We start from the raw sequence: 15,262 nt of genomic DNA, 5'->3' as shown, positions 1-15,262 counted from the left end.
CCCCCCCCGAAATTTCTTTCTCATCTTAAAATTTATTTATTTGTCAAACACTTAAATAATATGTCTATTATCTATAGACTATGGTCTTTAATTTTTAATCATGTCTTTAATAAACAACTAGACGACTCTAAATTATCACTGTAGTATAAAATCGAGAAAGCATAGCTGCAGTGTTATTGATGTTTTCATCTGAAGTGCGGGACGTTATGAAACGTTCTATTTAGAACGGTTCTAAATAGTGTTATCACTTATCAGTTATCACTAATTTTATCGTAGGTACTAGGTAGTAGTGGTAGCACATAATAAAGTGGTAGTACGAATAATAATCAATTATCAAATCAACCAACGGTTTCTTGATGTTCTTTCTCGTGTAGTTTGGTGTTCAGGATTCAGGCATTCAGCCACAATTTATAAAAAAAATGAGTGCTAAACGAAAAAATACCTCAATATTGAGTTTTTTTTTCAAAAAAAACCAAACCATCTGCTGATACTTTAGAATCAAATAGTGACCCATCACCTTTACCACAAAGTGAGACTATAGAGTCACAAAACCTAATTTTGGTAAGTACCTACTGGCTACTCGAACACAAATTTTAAAATACTAATTTTCACTTAATATTTAGTAGGTACATTGTACATAGGTAAATTCAGAAATATAAATATTACAATTACAAATATCTTTTTAAGTTATTTGTTTAGAAAATATGTGTAAAAACTTAATCAATAATCAACTGTCAAAAAGGCGTTTGTGAGTTTATGTTTTAAAAATTATCATTAACTATGACTAAGGTCCAAATCATCTATGATGGTAAGATTAGCATGGCTGCATGGGTTTTTAAAATATTTTATAAAATAAAAATTAACTAAGTAAATAAATAAGCTGCTTTGTAATGCAGTTTAAGTATACCTATAGCTATTTTAATGCTTCCTTTTTTGTAATATACTGTTCTAATGTTTTTCTTATTACCTTAATTTCAATTGAATCATTTGAATGATTTTATCTTAGTTATTTATTATTGCTAATTTCCTAATTGCTTATTAATCCTAATTTTTAGGAAAATGTTGAAGAAGTAAAAATTCACTCTTCAAAAACACTGCTTAGTAAATGTGTTAGAAATGATGTATCATGTTATGTTGGAAAAACAGTAAGTTGATACTTATTGACATTTAAACTCTTGTAGCTGTATTTGGTGTATTCATATTAGTATCAAACACGAATACTTGAAATAAATTAACTTCATTGGCACTTAGGTTAAATTTAAAAAAATAATAAGTTGAACTACCAATATTTTAGTCTTAAATTGTAATTTAAAGGTTATCATAAAATACATAAATTAGATGTGACATTTATTCTAGGTATCAATGTCAAATGATGAAAAACTTGACATTTTGGATCATTTATGGATACCTAATGTAAGCTACAACTTCCCAAAATCTGGTAAAAGAAATTTGAAATTTCAACACAGCTGGTTGTATGAATTCAAATGGTTGGCTTACTCTGACATTGAAGATGGTGCTTATTGTAAAATTTGTATTTTTTTTCCTTCTCCTAATATATGTGTAGGTAAGGGATCACACGAAGCTACTGGTCGCTTGGTTTTGGATAAATATGACCACTGGAAAAATGCTAAAGAAGATTTTAAAAAACATGAAAAAACCGACTATCACAAGTTTAATCAGTTACAAGAAAAAAATGTCCTATCTATAAAAGAAAAAAAAACCATATCTATAGATCTGCAGTTAAATGAAGCCAAAAAAAAAGAAGTTTTGGAAAATCGTAAAAAAATACTTCCAATTATAAAAACTGTATTATTATGTGGGCGACAAGGACTGGCTTTGAGAGGGCATTTTGATCATGGTCTTAAATCTTTACAAACTAAAGTTGATAATTCAAATAAAGATGATAAAACACTAAATGAAGGTAATTTTCGTGCTCTTTTGAAGTTTAGAATTGATGCAGGTGATTGCGATTTGGAAAACCATCTAAATACTGCTTCCAAAAATGCTACTTACATTAGTCCTAGAGTACAGAATGAAATAATATCAAGTTGTAACAATATTATTCTAAAAAAATTAGTGGACCAAATTAATAATGCTGAATGTTTTGCTTTATTAGCAGACGAAACAATGGATGTATCTACAAAGGAACAACTTTCAATTTGTATAAGATATTTTGATGATGGTGAAAAAAAGATAAGAGAAGACTTTCTTCAATTTGTACAAGTTAATGATGTCAGTGGTAAAGGTCTTGCTGATACTATTTTAGAAAGTATCTCAAGTTTTGGTATAAACCCCAAATTTATGATCGGCCAAGGTTACGACGGAGCTGCTGCTATGAGCGGACAGTTTAAAGGTGTACAAACTAGAATTCGTGAAATTTATCCACTAGCTTATTACATCCATTGTAGCGCTCATTGCCTGAATTTGGTAATTTCTGATTCTTGTAATATCCCGGAAATTCGTAATACGATAGGTACCATGCAATCAATTTGTAATTTTTTTGGATACCCAAAACGACTTGAGGTGCTTCAAAGATGTATTAAAGATTTGTTTCCTAGTTCTAAAGCTAGCAGGTTAAAACAAATGTGTCCAACGCGTTGGGTACAGCGCCACGATGCTGTTATTTTATATGAAGAGATGCAGCTCGCTGTAGTCAGTGCGTTAGAAATATTATCTAATAATTCAAGTACTGGATTTATTGAAGAATATTCTTGGATTTCTAGTAATATATCATCTCAGGCAGATCAATTATTATGTGCTATTGAAAAATTACAATTTCAAGTTTCTCTTTACGTTTTAACTAAAGTCCTATCTATTAGTGTTGGTTTGAGTCGTAGTTTGCAACTAGAAAATTCAGATTTAAAAACTGCATTAGATGCTGCTTCATGTGTTGAGAATTTAATTGAACAACTTCGTATTAACAGTGAAAATGAATTTATGAAATTATTTGAAACTGTTAAGAAAACTTGTGAACAAATTGGTATTTCTGATTTTTCACTTCCAAGAAAAATTAATCGCCAAAAAACTAGGAATAATGTTCCAGCTGAAAATGTTGAGCAGCATTTTTTACGGTCAATTTTTATACCATTTCTCGACACATTTTTGCTCCAGCTTCGTGAAAGACTCACATCACATAATACTATTCTAAAAAACTTTTCCTGTTTGATTCCTAAAACAAAAAACCCATCAAAAGAACAAGAAAAAAGTTTTATCGATCTTCATGAAACGTATTCATCTTTTATTAATAAAAGTAAATTAATGACTGCTGAAGAATTCAAATTATGGTATACATTTGTGGAACAAAATGAAATGAATCCAAAAAGTCCTATAGATGCTCTTATTACATGTGATAAAATATTATTTCCAACTATTTATTTATTGTTAAAAATATTAGTAACATTGCCCATTACTACATCATCTGCAGAAAGATCTTTCTCTACATTACGTCGCTTAAAAACATATCTCCGTAATACAATAAGTGAGTCGCGATTAAATGGGTTAGCGTTACTAAACATCCATACAGATATAAGTGTATTACCTGAAGAGGTTCTAAATCACTTGGTTAAATATTCTAATCGTAGATTAAATTTAAGACTGAATCTATAATTTATTATAAATAAATATAATTCATGAATATATTGTTCACTTATTTTATTATTTTGTTTATAGTATATAATATTTTAATATTTTATAAATACTAATTAATAATTATTATCTAATGTTTTATATCATTTTAAGAATTTCGATGATTAAATACATAAATAGGAATTTATTTTAAAAGAATTATTATGTGTTATATAATGTTGGTTATATTTATCAGTTTAGCTATATATTGGGGGGTGTGGGGGGCGAAGCCCCCCACGAGTCACTGATCAACATATATTGAAAACCCTTACCGAACTAAAATCCTGCGTACGCCACTGCTCTCTAGACCTTCACGTATGCAACATTGGTGACAGTCCAACATTCGTACGAGGCGCATCCGAATCATTCATCGACGTGACCTTTGCATCTCGGGCGCTATGCCAGAAAGTATCAAACTGGCGGGTACTGGATGTGGACTCGCTGAGTCTACACCAATACATAACCTTTGACATCTCCCGGATAACCGCCAGTGTATCCCAACCACCACCTACAGGGTGGAGTTGGCGTAAACTGGATGGGGAAAAGTTGGACGCGTTTCTGGACTCTAGGCCTACGACGGGATTCGGCTCCATGGACTGTGATAACTCTCATGTTATCAAAAAGCTGTGACGGGTCAACCGTTTAAGAGGTTAGAATACTATTAGTAATAACATGATTTTAAAAGTACACTACGTTGTTATAAATAATAAAAGTTTTACTGTAAAAGTGCAATTTAAATAGTTTTAGTTTATTCTCAATAATAATAAATACATCCAGGAGTCATATGTAATAAAACATGGCGCAGTCGTAGAAGAATACTATAACAAAACCACGATTGAAACGGATAAAGACAAAATGGAGTACCGTACACCTCATGAATTATCCTTTAGTGGTAATGTTGCACAAAACTGGAAAGAGTGGTATCAACAATTGAATATTTATTTAATAGCATCTAATAAAGATGAAGAGAATGACTTAAGAAAAATTAATATCTTATTGAATTTAATTGGTCCACAAGGAGTTAAGATTTATAATAACTTTAAAAAGAAAGAAAAAACTAATTTTGACACGGTAGTTCAAGCATTCAACCAATACTGTGAACCAAGAAAGAATATAATATTTCAAAGATATAAGTTTGGATGTTGTATAAACATGAGGGCCAAAGCTTTGATGATTTTCTCACTGAATTAAAAACACTAGCTGCTACTTGTGAATACAAAGAAGAGGATAACATGATACGAGACAGAATAGTGTTTGGCGTTAAAGATCCAGAAATCAAAGACAAGCTACTAACTATAAGTAATCTGACGATGGACAAGGCGGAGGAAATATGTAAAACCACAGAGGCAACTAAACAAGAACTGCAAGAAATGGCAACATCAACAGAAGTACATATGGTAAAAATGAAGAGTACAGTTAATGATAAAGGTAAGAATTTAACTAAGACTAATAATAATAAATATGTTAAAAATAAAAATGTAAAGGGAGTATATAAGAAAAGTGACGGTGATAAAAATAATGAGTATAACTGAAGTGTGGTAGGAAACATAAACCTAGAGAGTGTTTTGCATTTGGTAAAATGTGTGGTATATGTAAAAAAATGAACCATTTTGCTGTAGGATGTAAGAACAAAAACAAAGAAGAGAAAAAAGAGGTCCATGAAACGCATTATGGTGAGGAGGAGATGTTTCAAATCGATACAATATATAATGTGCATCAGATTAATAGTAGTTGGACAAAAACATTAAGAGTGATTAATAAGAATATAACATTTAAATTAGATTCAGGAAGTGACGTTAACATTATTCCGTGGGAACATTTCAAGGAAATTAAACCACAACCACAATTAAAATCTAATAAATGTAATGTTGAGTCGTATGGAGGTCATAAGATAGAGAACCTAGGAAAATGTCAAATAAAATGTATGATAAGTCCTGAATGTATAGATAATGTTGAGTTTTTGATATTAAAACCGAGTCAACTGCATAAGTGTAAAAATATTATTCCTATATTAGGTTTAGAATCATGTGTAAAATATGATTTGATAAAAAGAGTTGACATGATATGTTCAGAAAAGGAATTATTCATAAAAAATAATCTTGATGTTTTTACTGGACTTGGTAAGTTCCCTGAATTGTATGAAATTCAGCTTAAAGATAACGCTGAACCACAACCAGCACCTTATAGGAGAGTACCACATACAGTAGTAGATAGGTTAAAAATTAAGTTAAAAGAATTATTAGAAAAAGGTATTGTGTCTTATGTTGACAAGCCAACTGACTGGTTAAACAACATAGTTATTATTGAAAAGCCAGACAAAAGTCTAAGATTGTGTCTAGACCCTCAACATTTAAACAAAAATATTGTAGAAGAAAATTATCCCATTCCAACGTTAGATGAAATAACTCCAAGGTTATTAAATAAAAATTTTTATACAGTTCTGGATCTTAATCCAGGTACATCAAGAAAATACTGATCACCAAGGAGGAGGAGGAGTTTCAAAGACACACCAACGCACCGTAGTACGTGACTACTAAGGCGGCGGGCTGGTTAGCCGGCCTGCGAAAAGGATAACCATGACCCAAACGAACTAAATATGTGACTGTAAGCTAGGTAGCTAATAAAACTTGTACTGTATATACCGCAATTGTAAACCGCAGCTTTGTAACATGCGACAAGCGAATGATGTTAATATTAAATTTGTAAGTGTAATTATTTTAAATAAATAAACGATGGCGGACCGGCGGGAATGCAGAGCAGAGGCAGTACTCCCCCGGTTCGACGATACCAAGATAAAAAAAAAAAAAAAAGTAGTAGTAGTACTAGTAGTTTTCACGTGCACGCTTAGTGACCATGTGCGAGCGTGCTTACTAAATCCGGCTGTACCACCCAGTGGCGTAACTATGGGGTAGCGAGGGGAAGCGGTCGCGACCTCCAAAATTATTATGGGGTCGCAAGAGTATCATTTTGCTACCCCAAAAGTATTTATATAATTTGATAAAAAAAAATCGTTGTATTATAGATCGTAGCATATCATGAAAAAAAAATTAGTTATGAATTTTCATGTCACCGAGTAACTGATAAGTGATAAGTGATAACAGTATAACTACAAAATATAACCCAGACAGTCGTGGTAGCACTGGTAGCACAGAACAATTGATAACATGAACATTTTTATGTTATCTCATTATCTGTATTCTATGATAATTCAAAAACATTACAATAACGACTAACGAGAAAATGGTTTATCCTTGTTAACATTTTAAATTGTTATTTGTTTTATCATTTTGAATTTTGATTTGTTATTATTATTTGTAGTACTGTTGTAGCGTGGACTGTGGTTTTACTTCAAAACTTTTTATCATTTTTATTGACTTGACAAATCTTAGTATTTCGTCAAAATGAGCTTATTAAAATGGCTTTCTGGCTCTAAAACAAAAGCCAACAGGGATCACAGTACTGAAAGTACAGGTAGTTCATACTGTTACGTGCCACCGGCTCGATTTCAAGTGTTGCGAGTCGAAGATGTGTTTAATTTAAATAGACATGAGACTTTTAATACATTAATACATTTATTTTAATACTCAAAGTGTTTAACAAAATTCTAATACAAAGTGACGCGGAGTAGCTTGTTGTTCCGTGACTAGAACTCATCTGAATTGTGGTCATTTTGATCCCTCTTTTATATGGATTGATTGACGTCATTGGTCTTGTTGTTTCGGCATAACTCCTTATTTAGCAATAGGCCACGTTCGTTTGACCTACTTATCATTTTATAGATTACATCTTTTAATATATATTACTGGTCTTATTAAATGTAGGTGTTTCTAGGAATATATATTAATCTTTTAAAATATACATTGTTATTATTGGTTTATGGCCAACCTATTAAATGTAGGTGTTTCTCAGAATATATATTAATCTCATAATATTTTAAATTAATAGATAGTCTATGATCAAATATGGGTGTGTAACACCTGTGATATTGTGTTACGCACAATTCTATTTATACATGTTTTTGTGGTAGCCCATAACAATACAATCCACGAACACGATTTAAATCGGAATTAACGCAATCATCACTACTACCAGATTCAGATCCAGGTAAATAGTTATAAAAATTGTCTTTTGTGTGATGTTATTTTTAAAATATAAACTGTGTTGTAGTTTTGATTAGATATAAACTATAAAATAATGTAAAAACTAAATTAACTTTATTAACTTATTAATTGAATAAAATGATAAAATGTTCTAGATTCTCAACAATAATTAATTTCAACACATATTTGTTTTTTAGAATGTGCTTCATATTCTGGATGTAGTGTCATACATGAAGACGATCTAACATCAGACATTAAAGGAGCTTATGAAAAAGTACTACAAAATAAAGGACCATTTCAACCAAAGGATATCAAGTTTGAAGTGAACAAAAACCGATCATTTCTTATCTCTTGGTATGATTTATATCCATGGTTAGACTACAGTCCTACTAGTCAGGCAGCTTACTGTTATTCATGTAGAGCGTTTCCAAGTCTAACTAACAAAGCATGTAGGGGTCAACATACTGAACCAGCATTTGTTAATGTTGGCTTTAAAAACTGGCCTAAAGCTATAAGAAGTTTTAATAAACATCAATCTAGTATTCCTCACAAAGATTCTACAGTAAAAATAGCTGGACTGAAATCAACTGTAATTGTTGGTGATGTGACCGTCCAAGTAAACAAACAATATAGCATAGAAGTTGAAAATAATAGATTATATTTTAATTGCCTGTTAGATAGCTTATTGTACTGTTGTCGACAAGGTATTGCCATTAGGGGTCATCGGGAAGATGATAACTCTTTAAATAAAGGTAATTTCTTGGAACTTATGGAATTAAGAGCTAAAGATAATACTATTATTAAACAATACTTTATTGAAAAAGAAAAAAGTTGTAGATATGTAAATCCTTCATACTTAAATATGTTTATAGAGTACATGGGGAAAGATGTTTTACAATCAATAATTAGAGATATCCAGGATTCCAAATTTTTTAGTATTATGGTTGATGAAACACAGGACTTGGCTAAGCAAGTGGCCATATGTATTCGATATGTTTCAAAACTATTTATTACCCATGAAGTTTTCTTGGGCTTTTATCGCACCGATAAAACTGATGGTGAAACGTTAGTAAATCTTATAAAACAGTTTTTACAAACAAATAATTTAAGTATTCAAAACATCAGAGGACAGTGTTACGATGGTGCTGCATCTATGCGAGGTTCATATACAGGTGTCCAAGCTAGAATCCGATCGGAAAATAAATTTGCTATTTATGTGCATTGTTATGCACATATTTTAAATTTATGTCTTGTAGACCTTTCGAAACAATCATCATTTGTAAGAAATACATTTGGAACTCTACAAACTTTATATTCATTTATGGGTGCATCATCAAAGAGAAATAGTGTTTTTGAAAAAATATTATCAACAAGTTCAATAAATGTGTCCCAAAAAACTAAATTAAAATCTTTAAGCGATACAAGGTGGAACTGTCGCATTGAAGCAATCAATTCAGTTATTAACACTTTGCCTGTTATTGTTCAAACACTACAAAATATTTCTGATAATGATGTGAATTATGGATCAGAAGCAAACAATGTGTTGAATTGCATACTTCATTTTGAATTTATATTTTGTTTGTTTTTATTAAAAACTGTGCTTGAACAAACAAACATAATCTCTAAATATTTACAGTCACCATCAATAAACTATGCACTTGTTAAGGAAATGTCAATCAAAACTTACCACTCATTGCAAGACTTACGTTCAGATGAAAGTTTCATTAAATGTTGGGAATCCTCGCAAGATTTGGTAAAAAATAATGGATTTCTACCACCAAAACTTCCTCGTAATAGAAAGATTTCCTATAAAAAACTTGGAGGTGGTCATGTTTTTCCAGAGTTTCATGATGAAAAGTCCTATTACCGGATCTCCATTTATTTTCCAGTTTTGGATATTGTCATGAAAGAAATCAAAGATAGATTCAACGAAAATTATCTTTCCATATTAAACTCACTGATGGAAACACTGACAAATGAAAGCCTTAGTCAATCTTCAATTCAAGAAGTGTGCAAATTCTATGGACCAAATGAAGATGACTTAACTGCTGAATTAAAAATATTTAACAAAATGTTTAAAGGCTATGGCAAAGAAAATAACATTGAAAATAGAATATTATATTTGAAAAACAAAGATATTCAAAATGGTTTCCCAATTATAGTTGAATTGTTACAAATTTTTTTAACCATTCCCACTAGAAGCGTATCATGTGAAAGGTCATTTTCTTGTTTAAAAAAGCTAAAAAACTACTTGAGAACTACTATCGGTCAAGAACGTCTTTCTAACATGGCTATATTATACATCGAAAGACAAAGAGAAGTAAACAACGAACAAATAATCAATCTTTTTAATAAGAACAAAAACCGAAAAATAGATTTAAAATAGTAATTATTTTTAGTAATTTTTGTATTGTAAGAGTTCCTATAATATTTATTTAAACTAGTCACTAAAACTGAAATGTGATATGATAAATACAATTTATAAATAAATTATAATGTAATTTTTTTTATTAGCCCACATAGCCCCCTATTTGTGCTAATGGAAAAAGGTTAAAAATGTATAAAAGTCTTCGCTACCCCAAAAATTTGCTGCTAGTTACGCCACTGGTGCGAGTGCTCGCTCATATTACACGTAAGTATCAAATTTGTTTTGTATAATTGTATTGTTTTCAGTGGCGGCTCGTGTATATGTGCCTACCCCAGCTTCCTACCTGATTTACCTACCTTTAAAGTGTATATTTTTATAATTTTTATTGTACGTAGGTATGTCTATGTAGTTTGTCAGTATGTGATGTGTATTTATGAACTGAAAACATTAGTGAAGCCAGCATTTTTCTAGTGTTTAGTTTTTTGAAATATTTAAAAGTTAAAACCCTATAAAAGTAATTTTTGTTACGTATGCGCACAATGTACGCAACTTTTAACTTATCACCTTTGGGATAGCAGATAGGTGATTATGCCGAGTCTGAACCATAGACGTCACTTGGTTATTCTAGATATTAAGATATCCCAATATCACCTTAAATAATATTTTTTATTAAATTCGATTTTGAAAAAAATCGTTTTTAGTAGTTCTGACTACAGTACTTTAGCATTTAATAATTATCTGAAAAACATTTATCTTGTGTGCTCTTTTAAGATTAAGTGATAAAATATAAAAATATAAATATAGAAATTCATAAAATGGAAATAATACAGTGTATAAGTCAAAAAGTGTTAAAATAAGTCAAAACACGCGACCCGCGTTAAAATGGAATTGATGTGCACATAACCAATTAAATTGTTTTCAGCAAATTATTTTCAACCTCGCGGTCGTCGGCGACGGTCGGCATTAAAATTTATTTTTACTTTCACATTTACCTAAGTATAAATTATCTGTTATTTAACAGTACAATGGAAGATCATTCGAATAACAATAAGAGAAAACCTAAAGGTGGTGCCGAAAAAAATAGAGAAAAAAAACAAAAAAAACTACAAAAAGAGGCAGACAGTTGTTTTAAAATTAAAGATATGTTTCAAAAATCTGTTACTACAATAAATGCATTAAATGAAAATAGTAATGAGGATTTGCCAAAGCTTATAGAAATAGATAAGGACCAACATAATCTTAAGACAAATGAAACAAATTTTTTAAATACACTAAACAAGATGGATGTTACAGCTGTTAAAAATATAAAAAGAATAAAAGTGGATTCTCAAAGTTTAGATGTCAATAACAAAGTAGTATCTGATGACATTAGTAATAGTACAACTAAAATAGACTTTTATAAAAAAACCTTCTAAGGAATTAATTCACCAATTTTTAAATTATCACCCTTGTCAACCCAATGATATTGATTATAATACGGATAAAGTATATTTTACAAACAAGAAAACGGGAGATACTAGAAAATGGATAAGTTATTGTCTTGAACGTAAATCATTTTTTTGTTGGATTTGTATAGGATTTGGGTTAAAAGATGATCAAAGTATTTTTGTAACTGGTTATAGTGGTGGAACTAAGCATTTTTATGACAGAATTAAAGAACATGAAATGAGCAAAACCCATATTAACAATTTAGAATCATTTTTGAAATTTGACAGTAATAAAGATATCATAAGTTATTTCATTAAAGCAAGAGAAATATAACTCAGAGAAATACAAAATAATAGAAATATTTTGGAACGTATTATTGAGACAATCAAAATGATAGGCAAGAGGGGTCTTAGTTACCGTGGTGCTAATGAAGCAGCGTATACTTTAGATCAGCGTTTCCCAAACTTTTTCTCTGCCGGACCCCTTAGAGAAAATAAAAAAGATCGCGGACCCCTAAATAAAAATTTAAATTAAAGCAATAATAAATAATAATACTAAATTGTTTGCTTTATTTTTAAAATTAAATACACATATGTTTATAATGAAAAATTGAATTAATAAAAAAAAATGGATAAATAGATATATTATTTTTATAATAAATAATTAATGCGTTTAATGTGATGGATGGTGTTGTTTCTTTAATACTAAATCTGGTATTTTAGGATCTATATTAGAAAGTTGAATACGTAAATCTGATTCTATATTTAATCGATTTCTATATTTATTTTTAGTGTATACATAAGCTGAAAATCCTTTTTCACAGAGATAAGTTGTTGAAAAAAGCATCAATGGCCTTAGTGCTGAGTCCGATATTTCTGGATAGTCTTGTCTTCTATACGTATAATCTAATCTTAATTGCTTTTCAACGATAACTATTTCAACAATGTATTTATTATCAACAGTATTTCCCATGTAATACGAATATTGCATCATTATTTTCGTTTTATGGATAGGTATACTTTGTAAATTTTTAATTTACGTTCGCGGACCCCCTCCGGTATACGTGCGGACCCCTAGGGGTCCGCGGACCACAGTTTGGGAAACGCTGCTTTAGATAATGATGCATTAGATCATGGAAATTTACTCGAAATATTAATATTAATTTCAAAATTTGATCCTGTACTAAACAACCACGTGCAAAAATGCATCGATAAGAGTAAAAAAATACATGAAAAACAAAATAGCAAAGGACGAGGCAATCTTGTTAGTTTTTTGTCAAAAACGACTGCCAATGTAATAATCGAAGGAATAACTAAACTAATAAAACAGAAAATATCTGAGGAAATTAAACATGCACATTTTTTTACAATACAAATTGATACCACGCATATCAATATAGTAGACCAGTGTTCCATTGTAGTTAGATACGTAAATAATCAAGTTCATGAACGAGTTGTAAGCATTGTTAATTGTAAATCAGGCAAAGGTAAAGATATGCATGAACTTGTTTCAAACGAGTTAAAAAAATTAAGTATAGATATAACAAAATGTATTGGGAACTCAACTGATGGTGCAGCTAACATGCAAGGACAATATAAAGGATTCACTAAGTGGTTAACTGATGATTCACCCAAACAAATTCATGTTTGGTGCTATGCACACGTACTAAATTTAGTTGTATCGGATGTAACACAGAAAACTAATGAATCTATTTCTCTTTTTAATTGTTTAAACAAAGTTGCAGGATTCGTTCGTGAATCGTATTTACGAATGAATTTTTGGAGAGATACAACAGAAGGTAAAAATATTAGTTTTATAAGTACGTTAAGTGAAACAAGATGGTGGTCCAAAGAAAAATCGTTAAGGAAAATTTTTGGATCTTTAAATGACTCTCAAAACGCAATCTTTGTTCAAATATGCCAAACGTTGTTTAATATTTCGACATCAGAAAGAATGAATTCTGATACACGGTTTAATGCTAATGTGTACTTACAAATGTTATTAAAATTTGATACAATAATAACAGCACAATTATTTCTTCTTATTTTTAAAAGTACCACTCCATTATCTAATTATTTACAAACTTCAGGAATTGATTTGCTACAATCTTACAAAATGGTAGAAAACACAATAATAACATTAAAAGATGTAAGTAGAAAATTTATTGATGTGTACGAAAAAGCTAAACATTTTTCGTCTGCTATGAACGTGATATTTGAAAACGAGGATACATCATTCAGAGTTGAAGATGATTTTAAAGAAATTAGAATTAGAAGAAACCCAAAGTTTCACGACGAAATTATCAATGATACCCCTTATGATTGTTCCAAAAAAAAATATGAAATTAATGTTTATAACATAACTTTGGATACTGTTATTGAGAGTTTAGAAAATAGATTTTCAAAGCATAAAGAAATGTACGTAGACTTTGAATGGCTACATCCTACTAATTTTAAATTAATATCAAATTTACCTGAAAATTCCATGAATAAAATAGCTGAGCTTTTGACAGACTTTTCACCAAATATCGATAAACAAATATTACAAGATCAATTAATAGACTTTGCAGGAAAATGGGATTCACTTTCAAAAACATTACTTGATGAATATAATTGTATGACATTGGATCTAGAAAAGGACGAGGAAGACGAGGAATCTGAGTTAGTCAAAGAACACCGTGTACATAAAAAGACGTGTAAAGATTGTATATTTTGCTGTTACCAAATTTTATGTAAGTATAATTTGTATGCTACAGCATATTCAGAACTGTTTTTGGCATACAAGTTTTTGCTAACATTATCTATTACTCAAGTTCAATGTGAAAGAACATTTTCAAAATTAAAATATATTTTAAACCGATTAAGGAGTAATTTAAGTCAAGAACGTGTGGAAGAATTTATTATAATGTCGTGTGAGAAAGATATATTATATTCTTTACAAAATGCAGATATAATTGAATATGTTGCACAAAGCAGTGACTTGATGAAAAAATTACTTATTGGATAAATTTATTAATAATTAATGTATAATAATGTATAATATAATAGAGCCTATAAGTAATATGATTTGTCTTTTGAGTATACTTAGTACCTACAATAAGTATTTATTATTATTATTATTACATTTAAAAATGGTGTATAATTTAAGTGTATTTGAAAATAGAAAAAAACTTAAAATAAGTACTATTATAACCTACGGGTTTTATTTAATTATTATTATAGATAGAACTATATGTCTATATATATATATATATGTATGTATAATATTTTATTTTAAATAAATGGTTGACAGTTATCGTTTAATTAATGTAATAAGTTCAATTTATGAATAATAATGGAGATTTGGAATCTTCCAGACCCATTTTCTCTATTGCAATATGAATGTAAAATAATTTCACTTTGGTAGGGCCGGTAAAATTGTTCAGCCCGGGCCGGTTTGAAGAGCCAGTCCAACCCTGGGTAACACATTAATTATTTAACGACGTAGCACGTTGAACGTAATCTTGAGACGTGTTGAGAGAGATAGGTAATATTAATAATTGAACACTCTTAATTAAATACTTAGAAAAATTACTGGTTTATTATCAGTGGCGTGGCGAAGGGCTATATTTGAGGCACGTGCCTCAGTTTGAGGGGAGGTAGGTGTCCTATCTCACAAGGGACTTGGGCCCTATCTCACACTAAGAAAAGATTTGCTAAGTTACCATACATTCATTTTAATTATCGTAATTATAATATTGGAT

The 15,262-nt window shown here is 30.1% G+C and overlaps 3 protein-coding genes across 5 annotated transcripts; all 3 read left to right on the top strand.

The window, feature by feature from the left end:
- Positions 1 to 254: 254 nt before the first annotated feature.
- On the top strand, positions 255 to 3,636 carry LOC112680734 (52 kDa repressor of the inhibitor of the protein kinase-like). 3 transcript variants are annotated; one of them, XM_025550923.1, is made up of 4 exons: positions 255 to 561; positions 627 to 808; positions 1,056 to 1,145; positions 1,357 to 3,636. In XM_025550923.1, exons 2-4 carry the CDS (start codon positions 803 to 805, stop codon positions 3,604 to 3,606), a joined length of 2,346 nt encoding a protein of 781 aa, XP_025406708.1. In that variant the 5' UTR covers positions 255 to 561; positions 627 to 802; the 3' UTR covers positions 3,607 to 3,636. The 3 variants fall into 3 exon arrangements, with proteins under 3 accessions (XP_025406708.1, XP_025406707.1, XP_025406709.1); XM_025550922.1 differs by having other exon boundaries at positions 624 to 808; XM_025550924.1 differs by lacking the exons at positions 255 to 561; positions 627 to 808; positions 1,056 to 1,145 and having other exon boundaries at positions 1,389 to 1,487; positions 1,565 to 3,636.
- A 930-nt stretch (positions 3,637 to 4,566) lies between these two features.
- LOC112680735 lies at positions 4,567 to 6,434 on the top strand. Its single transcript, XM_025550925.1, has 2 exons — positions 4,567 to 5,052; positions 6,081 to 6,434. Exons 1-2 carry the CDS (start codon positions 4,764 to 4,766, stop codon positions 6,098 to 6,100), a joined length of 309 nt encoding a protein of 102 aa, XP_025406710.1. The 5' UTR covers positions 4,567 to 4,763; the 3' UTR covers positions 6,101 to 6,434.
- Positions 6,435 to 13,014: 6,580 nt separating this feature from the next.
- LOC112680736 lies at positions 13,015 to 14,526 on the top strand. The gene is made up of 2 exons (XM_025550926.1): positions 13,015 to 13,318; positions 13,610 to 14,526. Exons 1-2 carry the CDS (start codon positions 13,015 to 13,017, stop codon positions 14,524 to 14,526), a joined length of 1,221 nt encoding a protein of 406 aa, XP_025406711.1.
- The last annotated feature ends 736 nt before the right edge of the window (positions 14,527 to 15,262 follow it).

This window comes from Sipha flava, unplaced genomic scaffold, assembly GCF_003268045.1.
Source record: "Sipha flava isolate LNK unplaced genomic scaffold, YSA_version1 18017_pilon_pilon, whole genome shotgun sequence".
Classification (NCBI taxonomy): Eukaryota; Metazoa; Arthropoda; class Insecta; order Hemiptera; family Aphididae; genus Sipha; species Sipha flava.
Note: the sequence above shows the minus strand (reverse complement) of the source record. Positions and strands in the feature narration are given on the sequence as shown.

Bases quoted from the DNA above. Each gene is read 5' to 3' on its own strand.
- LOC112680735 (XM_025550925.1), top strand. From the start codon at position 4,764: ATGTTGTATAAACATGAGGGCCAAAGCTTTGATGATTTTCTCACTGAA. The intron at 5,053-6,080 runs GTAAGAATTTAA...ATCTTAATCCAG, and splicing joins GAGTACAGTTAATGATAAAG to GTACATCAAGAAAATACTGA.
- LOC112680734 (XM_025550923.1), top strand. The intron at 1,146-1,356 runs GTAAGTTGATAC...CATTTATTCTAG, and splicing joins CATGTTATGTTGGAAAAACA to GTATCAATGTCAAATGATGA.
- LOC112680736 (XM_025550926.1), top strand. From the start codon at position 13,015: ATGCATGAACTTGTTTCAAACGAGTTAAAAAAATTAAGTATAGATATA. The intron at 13,319-13,609 runs GTAAAAATATTA...TACAAACTTCAG, and splicing joins TTGGAGAGATACAACAGAAG to GAATTGATTTGCTACAATCT.